This window comes from Eptatretus burgeri, chromosome 9, assembly GCF_056783735.1.
Source record: "Eptatretus burgeri isolate ZD-2024b chromosome 9, Ebu_testis_v1, whole genome shotgun sequence".
NCBI lineage: Eukaryota > Metazoa > Chordata > Myxini > Myxiniformes > Myxinidae > Eptatretus > Eptatretus burgeri.
In genome coordinates, this window is record NC_140969.1 from 46,327,551 (window position 1) to 46,349,469 (window position 21,919).

General features: G+C 43.0%; 1 protein-coding gene across 1 annotated transcript in view; it reads left to right on the plus strand.

Annotated features, from left to right (window-relative positions):
• The window catches only part of DHTKD1 (dehydrogenase E1 and transketolase domain containing 1), an 89,292-nt gene extending 68,089 nt beyond the window's left edge, over positions 1-21,203 (plus strand). The window contains exons 13-17 of the mRNA XM_085895045.1: positions 5,492-5,656; positions 7,033-7,115; positions 9,488-9,660; positions 14,352-14,437; positions 19,028-21,203. Of these exons, the coding sequence (XP_085751171.1) occupies positions 5,492-5,656; positions 7,033-7,115; positions 9,488-9,660; positions 14,352-14,437; positions 19,028-19,129 (609 nt within the window). The 3' untranslated portion in view covers positions 19,130-21,203. The remainder of the gene's footprint in view (positions 1-5,491; positions 5,657-7,032; positions 7,116-9,487; positions 9,661-14,351; positions 14,438-19,027) is intronic.
• Positions 21,204-21,919: the final 716 nt, after the last annotated feature.

The window sequence follows — 21,919 nt, forward strand, 5'->3', positions numbered from 1 at the left end:
ACATCATCCCCACCCACAAAACCCACATGACTCCCCCACCCAATCGGCCTTACATGTGACACCTGCATTTCTAACACTTCACCGACCATGACCTTCCCTGTTACCACACCATGTCCAATAAAAAATCAATGTGTGCACCATACATTTCACTTCTTAACTTGAAACAACTCACACAGCACTTCTCACCCGATCCACGCACCAGCCATTGGACAGCCACTTGTGCCCGCTTTGTTACCAATTACCCACTGTCCCGATTGTCACTCTAAAACCCAGCAGAACTTACAAACCCATGCCAATTTTCCCACAATTCATTTTTTTCACCAAAGGAGGGCACTTCGCCACAATCTCAGCAGCCGAGCATGGCCGTATATGCTCAGCCCAATCTAGTCTCCCCAACCCCCGACAGTGATTTCCGGACTCGACCTATGTAAGGGCACCTCGGATAGACCTGGCGGTTCAGCAGGAGGATTCATCCTCTGCAACATTTGGGTAATGCCAATTTCTCCCAGCCCCCCTCCTTGATCCTGAATCTCCGCCTGTCGGACCATCACCGATGGCCTCTCGGGCACCCGACCCGGCCGCCTCCACGAGGCCAGCCTGGCTGCGCACTCAGCCGCTCGGTGAACGGTGGGTAGATCCTGTAGCTCCACTAGCGCTCGGACCTCAGGGTCCGGAAGAGCAGCTAAAAATTTCTCTAGTGCCAGTCTGTCCCACGCCTCCACTGTAAGGTCCCAATATGCGATCCTGACTGATTGGTAAATGTCCTGTGCCAGCTCCTGCACTGTCTCACCCGGCTTTAATCTGCGGTGCTGGAGCTGGGCCCGCACCAGATCACAGTTTGCCGCGAACCCAAACCGACGGCTCAACGCCTCGCAAATGTGGGAGCTGGTCAACATCCCCTCCGCGATCACGTTTAACACATCTGCTGCTGGTCCCCGCAACGTTGCCACCAAATTCCCTGTACGTTCCCGCTCATTCCACCCGTTTAGTCGGGAAATGCACTCAAATTGTGTCAGAAAAGCTTCAACGCTCCCTGACCCGTCGAAATTTACCAGGGGGATCACTTTTACGGTGACCCGCTTCTCAGTTTCTCCCTTGTCCGAATCCAGCCCAGGGATCAAACACCCTTGTGGCTGCGTATCCAATTTCGGAGCCCACTGTGGCCAAAGATGTTTTGTGGTGAGGGTCACATGGGTCAATTTTTCCTCCTGTTCCAAACGTTGAATGGACCGATTCACCTCTTCCCGCAGGAACTTCTGGGCCCGCACAACCTCCTCCAAGGCTCCGTCGCGAGTTTGTAGCTGCTCCTCAACCAACCCGGACACTCTACTTACAAAAGACGGCTCTACCAGGCCTTTATCCAAGACTTCATCTTGGTTCATAATTTTATCTTGTTCGTCCAAACGAGCCTCCAATCCTTTTACCTCCTCCGCCAAATTCATCCCTTGCTTCCTCAGCTCTCCCCACTCTTCAACTTGCAGCTGCATACGAGCATCCACACAGGCACGATGACGTTCCAGGCTTTCATCCACTTTATCAACCCGAATGTTCGTTGCATCAATTTTATCTACCAATTTTTCCGTATATTTTCCCCCTCCAATGTAATTTCTACCTTTGTTTCCTCCAATCTATCCTCGAATTAACTTTGTATTTCCCCCAATTTAACATCCACACACTCCTGCATCAGGCTGGACTGTGGTGTGGACGCAACTGTCCCTGGATCAGCGTCGGACGAGCTGGCCTTGCTCTCGTCAGGGGGGGGGGGGGCAGGAGAAACCGTGGTGCTGTCGGCCTCCTGGTCCTGGCCCAAGTCCGCTCACAGCCGCCAGGGAACCAGTTCTGGTGCCAAATTGCGAACAGGAGAGGGAGGCAGGTCCGCCCGCCGTTTTACCCCGTACTCCGAATCAGCAGAACCCCAGAGCCAACCAAGGTGAGGCACGAGGCTCAGCAAGGCTCCAAGACACGATGAAGAACACTATCAAATCAGCACAACAACAAGTACGCTTCCCGCGCAACAGCCTCCACACCAAAAAACACGATCTTTTTGTCCCGATCTTCTTCCTCTTCCTTTTAGACCCCGAACAGAACCTTTTTATCCTCCTGTCCTCTTCACTTCCAATCGAGCCGTTTTATTGGCCCACCGCCGTCGCCTTCCGCCAATCGTGATCACGGGGTGGAGCCATCCGCAGCCCTGTCCTGTGACGTCATGGCCAGCCTCCAGGGACTACTAAAAGGGGTTTACGCAGACACACTTACCCTATCCCGTGTCCCTATCTAATTACGTGACAATTATCATTTCCCCCTTGAAGAAATGAACATTTACTAGACAACTTATCACCACTGAATTGCTACTTATTACATCGAGATCCTGGTAAACTCGAACAGCATGGCATACCTAATTAAACATCCTAATTACTCTTTGAATGCATACCCCCCCCCCCTCAAACGTAACAATATTGTTCTGTATTTGTTGTGATGTCATTGTTTAAAATTCAATTATAGGTAAACAAGAACTTTTTATGTTTTTTTTTTTTTTTGGGGGGGGGGTTATCGTTGTACACGGAGTGAAGACCATTTTGTTAAGAACCAGATTTTTAAAAATTTGCAGATGACATAAAGTTTGGAGATAAGTTAGATAGCAGATTGTGAGGTGATGAGATTTAGGAAAGTCGAGATACTTGAAGAGAATGGGTAAAATACTGGCAGGTGCAGTTTTACGTAAAGAAATGTAAGGTGCTGGGGATTGGTAGGAATGATGTAAATAGTCATTATATAAAGCAAGGGGTAGTCTTGGAGCATGTCACACAGGAGAATGATCTGGGGGTGGTGATATATACGGGGGGGAGGGGGTGAGGTGGGGGTGGGGTTGTATGCTATAGACAAAGCAAACAGGGTTTTAGGTTGTATTCATAGGGGGATAAATTATAAATCTAAAGAGGTCATTTTAACACTATAAGAGTTTAATAAGGCCTCATTTAAAATCTTGTGTTCAGTTTTGATCACCACATCTGAGGAAGGATGTAGCTGACATCGAAAGGTTTCAGCGTAGGGCTGCTGGATTGATTCCAGGGCTAGCTAGACTAAGCTATGAGGAGCAGCTGCAGGAGACAGGCCTTTATGCATTACGAGACGACCCGTGAACTCATTGGGTTCCCGTTGTGAGAGCGGTGGATAAAAAAAATCATTTCAAAAAAAAGACAGCTCCAGCGAACTATACCGCTGAGGTTGTTTACATTGATCAAATTTTCCCCGAAGAGTACTTCACTGAATGGGGAATTGATTTTTAAATTATTTTTTCGTTGCCCGATTTGAACGAAACTTGATACTGCACACCGCAGGAGAATGGTGAGTAATGTGGGCCAAAAATTTTTGCACTATCGTGTACCGTTTTGGCTGTATTTCGGGAACATACATACATACATACATACATACATATATACAAGATGAGAGTTTTAGGAATATATAGAAGATTAAGGAGGCGATAACGAGATGATATGATAGAGATGTTTAAGATAATGAAGGGTAAAGATAAGATAAGGGCAGACATTTTTTTTCAGCATAATAGACAGTGATATGACCAAGGGCCAGAGCCTGAAAGTAAATAAGAGGGGAGTTAGGATGGCAATAAGGCAGGGGTCTTTCAGTCAGAGAGTAGTAGGATGGCAATAAGGCAGGGGTCTTTCAGTCAGAGAGTAGTAGGATGGCAATAAGGCAGGGGTCTTTCGGTCAGAGAGTAGTAGGATGGCAATAAGGCAGGTGTCTTTCAGTCAGAGAGTAGTTGATGCACGGAATGATCTCCCTGGAAAAGTAGTGGCAGCAGAAATTGTAGATAGTGTTATGGTTCTGCAAAACCAGCACTCCCCCGAGGAAATGGCGTACAACATGTCGTGGTTCCCGAGGCAGTTATTTCATTCGTATTCGTTTTAAATTGCCCTTCTCTTATGTGTAGTGGGTTTACGGGACAATATGCATTGCGTGGGCTTTCGGTGGTGTTTTTCTTTCCATTCATTATTTTGCAAGGCTGCCCACGTGAACCTCTACTTTCTTCATGCACACCACAGACGATAGCAACAGGGGCAGGTCATTTGCATATGTGTGCCCTTTCAAACCACATGCCATCATTATCCAACAGATGTTCCATCTCAGACTTCACCAGACTTGAACACCAATGTTACAACATTTCATAAACCATCAAGATTCCTTTATAAAAATCACCATCACCACCACGACGCTCACCTTTATGTTGACATTGCCATCACTCAAGCATGGTCACCGCCAGCAACCGCTACTGCCTTTTGGGACCGACAGGAAACGGTGTTCAGTGTTCGGTGTTCGATATTGAACCTCGTCCTCAAGCATTTATCGGACATGTATTTATCCATGTTGTTCAAACTTGGCAGACAGATAAGGAATAATGGTTTACATAAGCACATCATTTGTTTTTTTCGACATCAGATCCAATATGGCCAGTTGGCAGCCATTTTGTTACTTAAATGTGTCCCCAACCATTTCTCAGACATGCATGGTCCGATTTTGTTCAAACGTGGCAGGAGCACAGTACACGATGACATACACTTGCACCATCTTTATTTTGCGATCTGATCAAAGATGGCCGACTGGTGGACTGGCGGCCATTTTAGTTGTAAATAAATATGGGCTATCCCTTTAACTCCGCACAGCAGAATTATTAAAATAACGGGGGCTATGACATTTTATGTCTTTGTTCACTGTTATTTTTATTACCTTCGCATTCTGCGAAAGGTTATGTATTGGTCACTGTGTATTTATTTATTTATTTATTTGTGAATGTGCGTATGTGTGTTTGTTTGTTATTCGCATAACTCAGAAAGTATTAAACCAAATCGCTTGAAATTTGGTGGGATGATGGGTTATTATCCAAGGAACATTTGATTAGATTTTGGGAGCGATCGGGTCAAAGGTCAAGGTCAAGGTCATGGAAAGGTCAAATTCGTATTTTTACCATAGCGCGGTCAATTTTGATCTAATTGGCATGCAACCGATGCCAAAATGTTCAGAATTCGTTGCCCAATCTTGTGATGGGCAACATGACACAATTACTTCATTACCCTTGTTAGCGGTTGGGGGTCAAAGGTCAGTGGGGTCACGACCTTTCAAAATATGCAGTTTTTGTCATAACACGGTTAAATCAAAACCGATTTGCATGAAACCAACACCAAAATGTTCACTGCTCTGTTCCCCCCACTCTCATGCCAAGAACAAAAATGTAGCGCAGGCGAAGGTATGCGCTCTACCGAGTGCCCATTCTAGTTATCATTGTTATTATTAGGGTTGGTGTTATTTACACAATAATATTTTCTCAATTTCTGTCTAATGGAGAACAGTAATTCTTTTGTTTTTGTTCTCAGGCCAACCTTCTGAATTTAATTATATGAGAGCATTTAACATTTACTTTAATCTGTGCGATTGCAATGTCTGTCCTCACCATCCATGTCACCGTGTGAAATGCTAGTTGTGCGACAGCTCACAGGAGGGTATTGATGGGGACACGGTGAACGTTTCGGTGGTACACCCTTCGACCCCGGCTCAGTACTTTCACTTACTACGGCGACAAATGCTGCGGAACTTCCGAAAACCGCTTGTGGTTATCTCACCAAAAGTTCTGCTGCGACTGCCGGTGTGCCTTCTTTAACCTGATAGTTTTTGTGCAGTTTCCAAACTGCTTTGTGTTGTCTTCTCACAGCTGAGCCATCTGAAATATTATAATTTCATTCAAATTACATTTTAAATATATTTTTAAAGTCATGAATATTTATTGATTTCAACAGTAAACAAACTTATTTGCAGTTAAGTTAGTTGACCAAGTGAACCACTAACTGAATCCTGATGTGGATTTGCCCAAACTCTTCAAAATTATTTCGTCTTTTTGTTGTTGTTGTTTTTTTTAAACGAAACATTGACTTGGGTAACTGATACTGTGTTACAAAGGGTCCATTTAATACATAGAGGTTAGCATTTTAGTGTAAAGGATAAATATTTAAATTTAACCTTTCTTGACTGGAAACCAAAGGATATCAAGTCGTTTCCGGGTTGAAGCAATTGGTTCACTTTGTCCGTCCGTCAGTCCACAAATGTCAGTTTACGATTGAGAAACGACATAATTTCAATTGAATGTTATATTTTTGGATACGAATCAGAAAACTAACCTGCAGTTTAGCAGTATTCATCTTGATCACACATGCCCATGAGCAGTGAGATAAATTTCTCACTTCAGTCTGCCTGTTTGGCAGTCAAACAAAATTAAAAATCATTCCAATCAAGAAATTTACAGTTTTTAAGTACGTCATAAAGGACACAAACAACAGGCATGAAGAACTAATGTAATGTGTTAGATAAAGTGGTGTAGTATCTACTGCGTCAATGATTGTATTTAAACTTCCAGAATTAATTTTTTTATTTGACCTTTGCAATCTTTATTGTATTTCAATTTCATTATTTACTTGAACACTGGAGAACACAAATCACCTTCCTATTGCTTCCAAATACCTAGTTTTGCAGTATTTTGGACATGTTTTATAACGAAGTGTATAAGACTGCATATAAGACAAAGTCCCGAAGGCTTTGCCTCAATCCCATCATCCGGTGAGTTGCCATGCGGAAGGCAGCTGCACAGGGGTTACTCCCACAGAGTGGGTTTACGATTTTCTTACTCTCCGAGATTATGGTTAACAGTACTAAGCCACGCTTTAACAGTAGCAAGTCAAAAGGTCCAAGACAGACTATTACAGGCTGTGTTTGTTGTTTCAAAATCGCAAAAGTTAGTTTTGGTGTCACTTGTCTGGGTAAAGGTTTACGGGAAAGGATGTCGGTTTGCGAAGAGCAGGGTGTGGTGGGGAGAAATTGCTGAGAGTAATAATTTCAAATCAAATAGCTTGATTGGCTTTTTTGTTCTTCCCTTGGTATCAATACACAATCCTAAAGTAATTATCATTTGGTGTACGGATTTAATTTGCAGTTATAGCAAAAATTACTATTTCAAACTTCCTTTTTCAGGCTGCTGTGTCCAGCCTAGCAGACATGGAACCAGGAACCCACTTCCTTCCTGTCATCGGAGATGACTCACCAAATCCAAAAAGGTGAGAATGAGCTCTTTGTACAAAATGCATGTTGTAGATGTGTCAGAGATAATAAAAGTGATAATCTATCTATAATTCCAGCAATGTGTGTCTGTGTCTGTGTCTGTGTCTGTGTCTGTGTCTGTGTCTGTGTCTGTGTCTGTGTCTGTATCTGTCTGTCTGTCTGTCTGTCTGTATGTGTGTCTGTATGCAACCACAGTTTCTCGATGACTGCCGGTCCGATCTGATTGAAACTTGCCAGGAATATTGCTGGGGACTCGCGAATGTGCCTTTTCAAGGTTTGATATTAATCGGATGAGCGGTTCCCAAGTTACGGCCATTTATCTGTCGACCAATGACAAGACACAGTGCTATGACGTCACTAATGACGTCACAATTAATGTTTATTTATTTATTTATTTTTGCACGCTTGATGGTTCAATATGATTGAAACTTGCCAGGAATATTGCTGGGGACTCGCGGATGTGCCTTTTCAAGGTTTGATATTAATCAGATGAGCGGTTCCCAAGTTACGGCCATTTATCTGTCGACCAATGACAAGACACAGTGCTATGACGTCACTAATGACGTCACAATTAATGTTTATTTATTTATTTATTTTTGCACGCTTGATGGTCCAATCTGATTGAAACTTGCCAGGAATATTGCTGGGGACTCGCGGATGTGCCTTTTCAAGGTTTGATATTAATCGGATGAGCGGTTCCCAAGTTACGGCCATTTATGATACGGTTGGTCCGATCTAATTGAAACAATGCCCCAATCCAATCGTCGTTTACGAGAGTGAAGAAACGAAGCTGCACCTACGGGCCCATACTAGTAATAATAATAATAATAATAATAATAATAATAATAATAATAATAATAATAATAATCATAATATATTTCGCACCAAAATGTTTGATAAACGAGATACTTTTCCATTCCAATTTGTACGAATGCCTTTCTTGGAGAGCAACGTTCCAAAAAAAGTTATTCTATATTCAGTTTCAGGTGAAATAATCAGAACAGTGAGAGCAACCACACGTAGCACAGACTTGTCAATAGATTAAAACAGTTGGTCAGACATCCACTAACACAAAGCGATACAGTTAGCAGATGAAAACAAGTGTTCTTTAAGGTCACAAAACGCCGTCAAATGTAATCTATTAAATACAATAAAAATGGCAAAAAATATTATTGATGAAACATTCAAATAAATACGTTGTGAAACATTGTCAGTGTTCGCTCGGAGATTTTTTTTTTGTGTTTACAAAATCAAAGCTAGCGGAGGATTTAGTTGCAGGAAATCTCGGAGATGCAGGAAATCATGTGGGAAATAAATTAAAATGACAGCTTTTGCATTTGAATAACAACTTGTTTTCAATGGTAAGCAAAATGGACAAGGTGGTGAGGAGTGCATGATTCATGTAATTGGCAAGGTAAGGTGTGCATGATTTAATGTTAATGTGAGGAAGTGCATGTATAGTTATGTAATGTGTGATGATCAGAAAGAATGCATGACAGTACAAGAGCGCCTCTCGTGACAAAGGTATACATCTACTGGCTGGTCAAGCTATAAGCTAAGAGTAAAGCGTTGGAAGATAAGATTGCATTGCCATATAGGCTGACATGTGGACACTGCTGTGGTTGTGGATCTATTGATGTGAACCCATGACAGAGGTTGTAGACCCACTGTTTGGAGAAGTTCTAGGCACTGAGGGTGGAAACTTCAATGAAGCTGATGATTGGGATAGTCCAGAAAATCAGTCAATCGCTTACGACTGGGCTGGGAAGATGGCCTCGAGATATGCATACTTGGCTCTGAGCCATCTCGCCTGGGTTTTTAATCTCAGCCCAGCTAAAAACTGTCTTTCTGGTGTCTCGCAGACAGGGCGAGGCATCAATGTGCATGCCCTGGGATATATGTTGAACTGGGTGTTCCATCTGTCTGCCAACATTAGTCGTTGGACGTTAAAGATCCCACGGTGTCCTTTGCGAAGAGTAGGCAAGCTATCACTGGCACACTGGTCAAATTCCAAACTCCTGCTCTAACCTACAGCAGGCACCGCATCAGCAGTATAGCCGCATTCCCAGCAATGATGCAACCGGCAGCCAAAATGAAATGAATTAAGATCGCTTTTTTAGTAATTTACTAAAGTTCTTACTTTTGGCCTATAATAATTTTGAGGTTTGAGATTAAAGGAAAGTTTTGTTTTGGAGTGTTAAATTTAGTATCTTTTAAAACATCCTTCAAGTGTTAATGCAATGCTTTCAGAATGGCTGTAACTGTTAAGTAATAATAATTGTGTGTGTGTGTGTGTGTGTGTGTGTGTGTGTGTGTGTGTGTGTGTGTGTGTGTGTGTGTGTGTGTGTGTGTATGTGTGTGCACGTAGTGTGTGCCGCCTCATACTGTGCAGTGGAAAACATTACTATGCCTTAGAGCAGCGACGAAAGAAGCTTGGTCCACAAACAATGGCCAACACTGCATTGCTCCGCATTGAGGAACTTTGTCCCTTTCCTACATCTCAACTTCAGACTTTGCTGCAACGCTACCCAAGAGTAAAAGGCACGGTATTACAACACAATATTTCTCCATGTCGTAGAGCTTTGTCTCTTTTCCACATCTAAAATTCAGGCTCTGCTGCACTGCTACCCAAAATAAGTAAACAATGTATGGAGCGTGCACAGAGCATGGAGTTATCATGGTGAAAGTGAAACAATTGTCAAACAGGTGCAAAAATCTTTCTATAGAATGGTCTCATTATAATAAAGCTATTTTCTGTGAACTGGTAATTCTTTAGAAAAAGTTATACTGGGCAACCTCAACACCCTAAAAATATTCAATAAAGTAAAGGGAACCCCTAGCATTTAGGGGGCGTAAGCACAGCAATCCCCATGGATGAGTACACTTACCACCACCCCATGTGGTCAAGAGTAACCAATACAGGAGCTTTCACAGCACACAGCTTTGTGATGTATCATGCTGAGAAAGATAGTGATGGGGATTCATTTCTCAAAATTCTTCTATCTCCATCTCTATCAATTCATACTCTTACGTGGAAATGGGGAGGGGGAGGGGGGTGAGGTCCATTGTAGGTTGGACTGACACGTGTCAGGGACCTGTCAGAATAAGTCGTCTTGTTGCATGTGATGCTGAGGAGGCAGCGTACGTAATTCATAGGTCGTATGTGGTCAGGGTAATATTGTTTGCATAAACAGCTCTTGTTAGCGGGTAAGGCCAGGTGAGGACACACAAAGGCATAACGGAAGTGTTTCAAAAGGACAGTCAAGAACTGTTCAGCCATTGTGTGCAAGCCATGGTGGCAAGCTACACTGTAGGGCCAGGAAAAGGGGATAGACTTAATTTTTATTGGGGCAACCCCGTGGACGGGACAACCCGGAGGATGGGACCTCTCACGAGCAGCCAACCACATGCCTCACCGCAGGCAAAGGTTGTCCCAAAGCACGGAGGCTGTGAGGACAGGCCGTGGAAAAGTACAGGGAGTTCACGGGAGGCTGCGTTTGGACATGCACGTTTGAGAGTTGGAGTGTACCCTTTGGAAAAGAAAATCGCTTTCTGTTTTCTCTGGCTCTCTTCATCTCCCACTCTCTTCATTATCATCAGAACAGGGAGGACTGCTCTCTGGAGAAGTGGATGCCGCTTCACAATCCCTTGAATCCACTGCATCTCTCCAACACCCTTCCTGTTCCTGAGCTGCACCATGGCTCTGCAGACAACACCTCATGCCAAAGGGAAGTCCTCGCCTGCATTTCCCAATCGTTGTCGTGATTCAGTTTTCTGTAGCGCCAAGTGAGGTTCGGAACATTGCTGGATTTATGGTGGTGGAGACCCCAGGGCACACGTGGGAGGTGAAGGCCATTTCTGCCACCAACAATGAAGTAAATCAGTGGTTTTCAAAGTTATTCACCGATGGTACCTTAACATCTCTTGTATCTAATTCTGTGGGACCCCGATTCAATTCTCAATTTGTATAGTTGCTTTAAGAACATTGCAGGCTCCTCGATTTAAATTATTGGATAAAATACATAATTTCAGGAGTGTTTTTGCGGGCTTTCATTACCACCAATGGATTCCACAAAAATGAAGATTGGCAAAGCGTGCAATGAGCCTGTCAAAAAGATATATTACTGTTACAACTTCCAAGGTACATTTGATTTAACTCAAGTCATGGAAATATAAGTAACGGAACGATAAGCATTGCTCTACATGTTCCAGGTATCGGATTCTACCAACCCAGAAAGTAAAAATCCCTCGAACAAGTGAATGCGGACTATATTCGCGAAACAATTTCCAACTCGACTTGTCAAATCTTCACCATAATCTAATCATTTCGCTCCAGAAAAATAAATATTGCCTCAACATTACCTTCACATCAACAACTACACCTCCAAGAACAAGATCGCATCTGGAAAAATAAATATTACCCTTAACAACAACACCAACCACAACGTGAAGATCCCTTTGGAGAAAGAAGTTGTTCGAAACATGAGGCTCATAGTACTACGGCCTTCTCAAGGCCCATGACCGCTATCAGCTGCAACCTTTCGATATATATTTGATAATCCTTGTTTTACACTGAAGGGAAAAGTGAAATTGAAGGCATAAATAATGTCAATACTGTATAACACTTCCGCATATGGATTGGACCAACACGGCTTAATCCTGGATTTCTTGGTTGGTGGAGGCCCCTGGGTACACGTTGGGTTGTGGAGGTCCCGGGGCACGTGCCCCGGTTACCCTTCGGTAAATCCAGCCTTGGTTAGGAATTGTTCTTTATTCATCATTGTAAATAAGTTTGCATGTCCCCACATCCGTCTTTGTGTCCCACATCCATGTAACTCGCTTGCTTATTATTCTGTTTTGCACTTCCCGTCCACCTTTCTCCCCATATTCATAAATTGACCATTATAAAAGTAAAAACCGTTTTCCACACTTCTGCCTCACGTGCGTGTTGCCATCAAATTTGGTTCATTTGGGCCTACCTTGTAGAACGGTAAAGTTGTAGATATTGAACACAGTGTTTAGAAACCGTTTGGCTGTTCACGGGACAAAATATCCTGGCGCCGAGCAATATTGTTAGGAATTTGGAAGCTTACTGCACACAACAGCCAGAGTCCTTAAAGCTCAGTTATATCGGTAAGTGTGTGTTTCTAGTTTGAATCCATCCCCTGTGTCTAACGGGAATTTTGTCTGTGCACTGTGGGTTATTTCACAGATAGGATTTTTTACATTTTACATCAACAACGACAACGACAACCCTCTGCTCATGGCATTGTCAGTGCTCTTCTCGGGCTCGCAGGCATGCAGGCATGTCTGGAATTCCATGCCCCAGGTGGTGTGCGTTTCGGTGTGGATTTCGCACAATATATGGTCACAAAGCATTTCGCTTTAGCTGCGTGCCAAATAAGGGTATGCGTCGTTTTTCGCCCAATGGGCGACGAGCAGACCAGAGTCGGGGCGGTCCTAGGCAAGAAGGCAGAGCCGTGACACGCCCTCCACCCAATGGGAGCAGGCCATGGGAGTGGAGGGGCCCCAAAAGAAAGCGACAAAGGCGATTGATTTGTGTCCAGTCTGCTCGAGTGCGCGTCTCTGCCCGGGTCTGCGGCTGACTGCATCACGCAAATCCGAAGCCTCTCGTCTGGTGCATTGCTGTGGGCGGTCGACCATCTCAACTCGGGAGATCATCTCGTGTCGCCTGCCTGCGAGCTGGAGGAGTGTGCCAACGCCCGACGCTACCCTCCGTACCTTATGCTTGGAGCGGCCTTGTGTTGCGGGTTCGAGTCCCGTTACCCCAAGATCGTCGAGAACCACACGAAGTGAACAGATCCATCTCTTTCTGGGCATTTGTGTGTGCGTGTGTGTGTCCTTGGGCCCCATCTATAAGTAACAACTGTGTAAGTGCTTTCTTTGCTCATTGTACATTGCATTTCTTATAGTCGTGATAACTCTGCTCTTTGTGTGCTTCCCCTCCCCGATTATTGAAAAATAATTCCCCTTTTGTTGAATGTCCCAGCTCGTCCTTGTCCTTTCTGCCATTGGTTTGCCATGCTGTGAACGGGAATTAGGAAGGCCGTTGCCGTAGTTGTACATTTGGACCGACGGGCCTCGGTAAGCATCCGCTCGGGTTACACACGGTTCGAGCACGGTAACGGCTCGTTCCGCTTGAGGCCTGCCGAGGGTGTGAATTCCCCAGTAGCTTTGCCGCATGGGTACTTAGGCATATTGAAGTACCCTACTCCACGCAGTCAAATTATTGGCGATTCATCGTCCTGTAAGGGACCCGTACTTTCGGATTTATCTGAAAGGTACGACCTAAATTCCAGTGTGTTCGGTGGAGCCGACTCTACTGCTCCATCTCGCGGTCGTGCTTGCCACCGAGACCCGGCCCCACAACAATATCAAATTTGTGAGTCTCAGACGCGACAATACTATCACGACCTCAGCTACCCGGTTCAATATGCCATCCTTTGAATTATGCGATGAGGCGATTGCCAGAAAGCAAGAATGCAGCTTCCCATTCTCCTCCTTTAAAGTAAACCCCACCTAAGAGAACCACTATTCTCTCTGTAAAGCTTGCAGTCATTATGTTTTGGTCTTCAGACCACAATATCAGGATTACTTTGGCAGTCGGATCATTTAGGTGAATTACCATCCACAAAACGTGATGGCAGTTGGACTCCAATCCATAATTCGTACATGTACCTCATCTCTTCGTTCACTCTTGACTTCAGACAAACACAGCCACTGAGCTTGGGGAAAGTGAAGTTACTTCTCAGAGCACTCTGGGAAAACTGATAACACCGTCACTTTTATTTCTGCACTCAGCGGTGCAACTAATGAGGAATTTTCCCTCCCCATGGATGCCAGTGGCTGGAGATTGAGTTGTCCAGTCGTGTCTTCTGTTTGGGTTATCACTGATATTTTATATAATCCTTCAGGCTTAACATTGAATATAATGAATCTGAAAGCATCTATTGAAGCCTGCATGCTCTGTTTTCAGAATCATGAACATCCATATCATAACTAGTACTACCTTCAGCTGGATTGATATGCAACTTCTGGGAAACCAGTCCAGTTTCTTTATCAATAAAGTCACTGTAGCCATGTAATAGTAAACATCAATACTAAATGAGGTAAATATTTGAGAGATAGCTTTGACAGTTCTGAATTTGGGATCTTTTAATTATGACTTATTGGTTTGTGCTTTTACTTCACTGATGTTTTTCCTCCAACAGAGTTTATCTGGAGCCAAGAAGAGCCGGAGAACATGGGACCTTGGGCTTATGTAGCACCTCGCTTTGAAAATCAGCTTGCAATCAAAGTAAGCACAACTTGGAAAACAATTGATGGAAGCAACGGAAGGTTGATCAAATTATGCGAACTGCCATTGGAACCAAGGAGAAGCTGACGTTTTGGGCATTATCCCTTTTGTCGGAGCAAAAGAGAACCCTTAGTCAGTGCATTGCAATGATCAACACAACAGCATGATAAGCTGCTATTGAACTATTTTAAATGTGTAGCTTGTGTAGTGTAGCTTGTGTCACATGTCGAGCTGTGCACCTCCACCATTCTCTTGGAGTGCTAAATTTTTGCCATTGTGAATCCATCGTTTTTTGCCATAATTATGGTGGCTCATGCAGAAAGTGTCATCATTTGAAGTAGCCCAATTTGTTGTGTCACTGAAATGTACTTTGGTAGTCCAATTAAAAGGATGAACAAGTTCACAAATATTAAATTTTAATTTGAAACGTAATTAATAAAAGCTTAATCACAAACTATCTATTTAGGTTTCATGCAAAATATCTCGAAATTGGAGGGACTCATGCATTTTCAATTTGTCGTCTCAATATCTATTTATGGCGCACCTGCCAGATTATCCAGATCAGGGTGCGAAAGTGAAATTGCGACCAATATAATAAGCATTTCCCTGAATTTGCTTCAACACAACATTTGAAACTTGTTTGCTTTAAAGTGTTATAAAAGTCCACTTAGAAAAACTTTTTGAATCTTATTTTTGAAACAAAACAAAAGTCAACTTAGAAAAACGTTTTGAATCATATTTTTTGAAACTAAATTCATTATCACTTCACTTTGGGCAAGATAAAAATGTAAGCTAATTTGGATTCGGTGACATCCGCCTAAAGGATTGTCATTTTGAATTCTGAATATGGATGCACTGATTGAACAATTGACTTATACTTGTATTTATTTTTAAGTTCATTATTTATGTGTCATTTTGTATAAAGTATTCATGTTTTATCAGAGTTGATGATAGTTTTGTACCTTTTAGTGACTGAACAAGTACATATACAGTATGAGTTACAGTACTGTCAGACCACACTATTCGCGGGGGATACGTTCCTGAAAAATGCCGTGAATTTCGAATCGGCAAATAAAGGGTCATTGTTTCAATGGAAAAAGGGGGGATAGGTTCTGGAGGTTTGTGAACTGTGAAAAATACCACGAATGGCGAAGCCGCAAATGTTGACCCCACAAATTGTTTCATTGCAAAAAAGGGGAATAGCTTCCTGGCAGTTCTGCTTTCTTCGGGGAAACTTTTAAAAGTTTAAAATATTTTTGAATGTGAATGCAAATGATTCGAGTTTCATTAAAAAAAATGCTTACAAATAAAGAAAAGACACAACACCAGGAATCGTTTCCAATGTTTATTGAAAAAATGCACTTAACAGTTTATTAAAAGTAATTAACCAACCATCCCAAAAAAGTTAAATGAAAATAACAAACGCAGGTACCATTTCAAATTTTTCTTTTCACAAACAATTGCAACTTTTCAAATGATAATGATATTTTTAATTCCAGTAAACTCGGTGGAGTCATCTGAAGACCACACAGGTGTGGGTGATGAGTTATGCACTGAAAGGAATGTAGGTGAGGGTGCTGAAGCAGATGAGGATCCTGATGAGTCGCTCACCAAAGGAGAGGCAGGAGAGGAAGGATAGGCAGGATAGGCAGTGTAGCATGGAGAGGCAGGAGATGCAGTGTAGGATGGAGAGGCAGGAGATGCAGTGTAGGATGGAGAGGCAGGAGATGCAGGTGAGGGTGCTGGTGCTCTTGAAGTGGACGGACCAGGGTGGAAGAACTCTGTGATTGAGGGCTACCTGGCAGATTGCCACAGGTTTCGATGTTATCTCCTTCTTTGGGAGCATCACATCATCCAACCCCCTTGTAAACTTGAGGTAATGCTCCATGACCGGATAAGCGTCTAACAGCCTCTCGATAACTGACCGCATATCCTGTGGTATCTCACCCACGAACTTGACCATGAGTTTGGACCTCGACACCGCTTCCTCTTCACTGCCCGCCGCTTCCTCAGAAACCTTGGTAATGGCTCCCTACTCCTCCTCGGTGAGATCCTCGGCATGCGAGGCGATAAAAGCATCCAACTCCTCAAGCTCCATGTCGTCAAAGCCTTCTTCTCCCACCTGCCATGCCAACCTGACAATTTTATGCCTTTCCTCTGTGTTGTCGGGGAACGCCTCTGAAGTTCTTCACTGCCTGTGGCCACAGGCTGTGCCAGCAGGCATTGATGGTGGACGCTCTCACCTCATCCAGCGACTCTTTGATTGCGCCGATGCAATTAGCTATGTTGAACTCCTTTTAACACTGCTCGACGGTGAGCTCTGGGTCAGCATCCATCGCATCCAAAATGCGACGAAAGGTGCGGTGGGTATAATACATTTTGAAAGTGGAGATTACCTCTTTGTCGAGTGGCTGGATCAGGGAGGTGGTGTTGGATGACAGGAAGATCACCTTGAGGTTCAGGTGATCCACCTTCCGGTCCCCTTGATGGCCAGGAGCATTTGCGATGAGCAGGAGAACCTTGAATATAAGGTTTTTTTTCTGCCAAGTACTTGAGGGATGAAACAGTTATGGAACCAGTCCATGAAAGTTGCAACCATCACCCACGCCTTCTTGTTGGCCCTACAAAACACAGGCAGTGTGTGCTCGCTCTTTCCCTTGAGAGCATGCGGGTTCAGGAAATGGTGAAAAATCATGGGCTTTGTGACACAATCCCCTTTTGCATTTGTGCAGAGGAGATGAAATACCCAGTCATTTGCGGCCTTGAATCCTGATGCTGTCCCCTCGTGTTTGGTGATAAAGGTTCGCGCTGGCATCTTTTTCCAAAACAGGCCGGTCTTGTCCACATTGAACACCTGCTCTGGCAGGTACCCCTTCTCCTTGATGAGCTGCACGAGTTGAGCAAGGAATGTTTTGGACACCTTATGGTCCACGGAGGCACACCCACCTGTCAGTTTCATGTTGTGGAGACCGTAGCACCGTAGGAGACCATGGAGACCGTTGAAGTGGTCAAACCATCCCTTGCTCGCTTGGAATGGACTGGGGCCACTCGTACCCGCATCGCTCGTACCCGCATCATTCGTGCTAACATCACCCATGCCAGCCAGATGCCTGTACATACACATCGCCTTTGCACAAATGAGAGGTCCACTTAAAGGCATGTTCTTCTGCACATTGTCCTCAATCCATACACTGATCACCTTCTCCATCCTTTCTGTGTGGACATCCTGGACGTGGGTGACCACTTTGGTGCTCAGTAAAGCGCTCGCCGCAACACTTTCTCGGATCGCCGACTCGTTCTTCCGTATGAGTAGTGAATGGTGGATTTATTTCCTCCATAGTGTCTGCCCTCAGAAGCCACACTCTGTCCTCTTGACAGCCTGTCCAGGAGCTCCACTTTGTGGCTCAGACTCATCACGTTCTTCTGCCTCTTGGCAGTCGATGCATCTCTGGCACTGGTCTTGCACTTGGGAGCCATGTTTGATCATTGAGCAAATAAGCAGAATGAGAGGCAAAACACCGATCAAGGCGGCGGGACAAGAAGAATGATTGAGACCCAAGACACGCTGCACATAGTGGAAATGTGGGTAGCAGCGAGAGGGGTGAGTAGTCTGCCCAATGTTTGTGGGGGATGTTGGCAGATGCTAACGTTTTACCAGATGTACTCAGCTGGGGTCTCGGGGCAGATTTGATGAAGCATTTTAATTATGCAAATGTCCATGCAACATTTTAATTATGCAACTCACGAATGGGGAAAGGGGGGGGGTGGTTGACAGCCTCAGCAGATCGTAATAGATTTAGTGAAGAATTTCAATTACTTATGCAAGTGTACATGCAAACAGTTTACTCAGCAGGTGTCAGATGTGGTGAAACATTTTAATTGTGCAACTCATGGAAGGGGAGGAGGGAAACATCTTCAGCAACTCGCTATAGATGCAGTGAAGCATCTTTATAGCATGATTGGTGGAACAACCCGTGCAGCTCGATTGATTCCAACATGGCTGGTGGAAGATACTTTTTAGAACTGTTATGTAGGTAGTCATGGAACATACGTTTTTTTTTGTATCTTTAACAAGCCGGATGCATTGATTTTGCGTTCTAGTACAGCACTGTACTATTCCGTACTGTGCTGTATGTACAGCATATACAGCTTGCTTATACCTTGGCTTATGGAAGACATGTTTAAGAACTGTTTTATGTACACGGTTCATGGATTTTTTTTTTCATCCACGAAAACCCACGAATATGTGAAGCACAGGGCCTTGAATGTCAAAGCAGGTCACATTTTGTAAACCACAAATTTGCGGGGACTGCGAACAGCAGGGTCCGACAGTATTTTAAAAAGATAAAACATCAAATCATCAAAACAGTTAAAATGTATTAAAAACTGGTAACTATCATCAGCATATTTTATGGCATAGGTATGGAGTTCGTTAATCTTTGTGAACATCTTTGCTGAGTTGACAGTATTTTGTTGCACATTATGTTTCGTAGTGCCATGTGAATGCCTCACTGACTTGTTCCACCAAATGTTCTACACCTCTGTTTATAAATTGCATTTTGTTACAATTCCTAAACTTTGTTTTCCCAGCTGCGGGCTGTGTGTCGGCCGGCCCTGCCTGCACCAGCAGTTGGCATCGGAATTATCCATCGAGAACAGCATGAAGATATTTTGACTCGAACATTCACATAAGTGTCTCCTGTGTCTTCAGCATGACAAAGCACCATATTTATTTGTTTCACCCAATTTCCAAATGCCTTCTTGAGATGTTGGTGTAGCATCTCTCGAACGCCAAACTGAATGGTCCATTAGGAAACTTTGGGCCTCACTCTAATACTCCCACTTTCCATGATGTAGTTCTGTTCTTTGTAGTCAGTGATTCCTCCTTCTTTTAAAATAATGCTTTTGCTAAACTTCCCTTACAGATGTTTGCCTGGGATATAAACTCGAGGCTGGAGTCGTTTTCTCAACTTATGAATTTCTTCATGTCGGACTATACTGCTGAAATTTTAAATCCTTGTGTATTATTCTAGGGACTTGAAAGTGCAGGATATAATTTTATGAACAGGGCCACCTTAAAGTACTAATCCGATCACGTGTTGTTGGTACTCCTATAATTTTCAGAGCTTGTTGATAGCTTTTTCTCCACAACAGTAGCATATCATTTCTTCACAACAGTAGCATTCTGACTGGTGACCTTCATGATAATATTGTTCAAAGATCTACGAAAAAGTCCTTAGATTTCTGGCAATCTGTCGACTCTTATTGAATCTGAACAGCCAACCAACTTTCCAGAACATTGGATAAATGGAGTATTGCAGGATCCTTCTGTTTTTTTGGCTCCGTGATCACACAAGATCCTTATATGTGCACCAGTATTTATCTTATTTGCAGATCATTACTCCATGGAATTGGAAATTTTTGTCTGATTTATTGGTTTACATTGTGGCTAAGTTATAATGGCAGGAGCTCTCTAATCGGTCTGCAACAGAGTGGCGATCTGTTCAGAATTAATTATCGAAATTATATTACAGAAACATTCACAATTTATCATGAGTACCCCTATGCTCTGACAAGCATATGATCTCAACCACCACTCTCTCTAATTTTACCTGAAATTGATTATATGAAATGCAAAGCATTTTGACCAGATGGTGAAATCGAGTTGAAAGCATGAAAGTTTTATCTATGCAAAATTGAGGCTCATGGAAGAGTGAGTATTGAAAGGTTAAAAAGGCATTGCAGTGACAGTGGGGAACTAGATGGCTCCAAAAAGCCAAAGAATGAGCAAATAACAAAAAGAACGATTGTGGGGAAAACAAATGGAGGTCATGCCTCTCAGGTCATTGATGACCAAACATCGCCCGGGCACGTGATAGCCATCACGAAGGCTTACAATGGGGTTGAGGGTTGAGGTTTTGGGATGAGGGATCTCATTTAGAGCGGGGGAGTTTGACGTTATGTAACTGTACTTAATATCTTGATTGCCTAACGTGAGTGTTGGAAAAGAGTGCGTCAAATTACAGTCTCTATTAAATAAAAGTTCATGTACTTACGGGTGGTGTGAGAAAAGGGAGAGAAAATTAACGATAAAGGGAATGTAAGGAAAGGATCGGCACACACCTGCATCAAATGGTTGCAATGCCTAGCCGACAACCTTCCATGTACAAAATTAAAATAGGGGGTGATTCCTAATCTACCCGTTCCAACGCAGTTTGGATCCCACTGACCCATCTAAAGGTAAGGGACTATTCTAAACATTTATTACAGAAATAACTACGCTGAAGGACCTACGTGTCGTGAGTGCACATTTACAATAGCGGTTTCTCAAAATCGCAACAATATTTTTAAATCACCAAAAATCTCAGTCTCTGCTTCTGATTAAATTATAGTTCTGTTGTGTTGTGCTTCCTATTTACAGAATAAAATAATCCTTCTTTCCAAAATTTGCACCTGCTTAATGACGGCCATTATCGACATCTTCCAAAAAATGCATTCATAATATAATTGATGCAATTAACTCGATCTGCAGAAAAAGAGATTTTCTTGTTTGCAAATAATAGCAGTGCATGAGGTGCAGGACACTGGAAAATGGAAAATGTATTTTTATTGAAAATAATGTTATTTTTTTCGTGATGAGATTATAGAGATTAATATAACTTCACTGTATGGTCATTTGTTTATGAAATCTTGTTTCCTGGTTGTGCAACTGTGATTTTATGACTTGTTCAAACTCATCTTGTATGCAATAAAATTTTTCGCAGAATGTTGATTGTATGTTTATGATATCACAAAAAGGATTTAATGAAAGTTTTAACAACAGCAAGCACTTATCTGCTGTTCAGGGTTTCATAATCGTAGTATCACAGGTTTGTTGGATGTCGTATGTAGATGTAGACACAAGGAGTAGTGTTCATGGAGAAACCTTCAGCTGTTTATTCATTCCCAAAGAAGCTTCGACAAAGTTCTTTAATTGCTTCGTAAAGCTCCATGAAAGCTCCAAAAAGCTTCGTGAAAGCTCCGAAAAGCTCCGTAAAACTGTAAAGTTGTTTTGTGACAACAATACTTAAGAAATGCATTGCAGTTCCAAGATAAATCAAATGCAAAAAATCAAACGAACAGGAAGCAGATCTCAAATGGCGTCGAAATACATTATGCAAATGACACGAATGTATGTGATGTGCAATGTGTTAACATGAAAACGCGGACAAAATACATTCCAATCTTTCTTACTACATAAAGTTTCACAATTCGCTACATAGAAAGAAATACTAATGACCACTTTAATACGCCTTAACGAGTAGCGCTTGTATTTAGATAAAACGTAAAATGGGCCTGGTCACACTGATGGCTTCGTGGCTCGATATGAACCTCACAACGCAGTATATAACCTTTACAACACAATGCAAGCTTTGCAAGTATGAACCTCGCAGTGCAGTATTAGCTTTACAACAAGACGCAACCTTCGCGGAGTGATGTAAG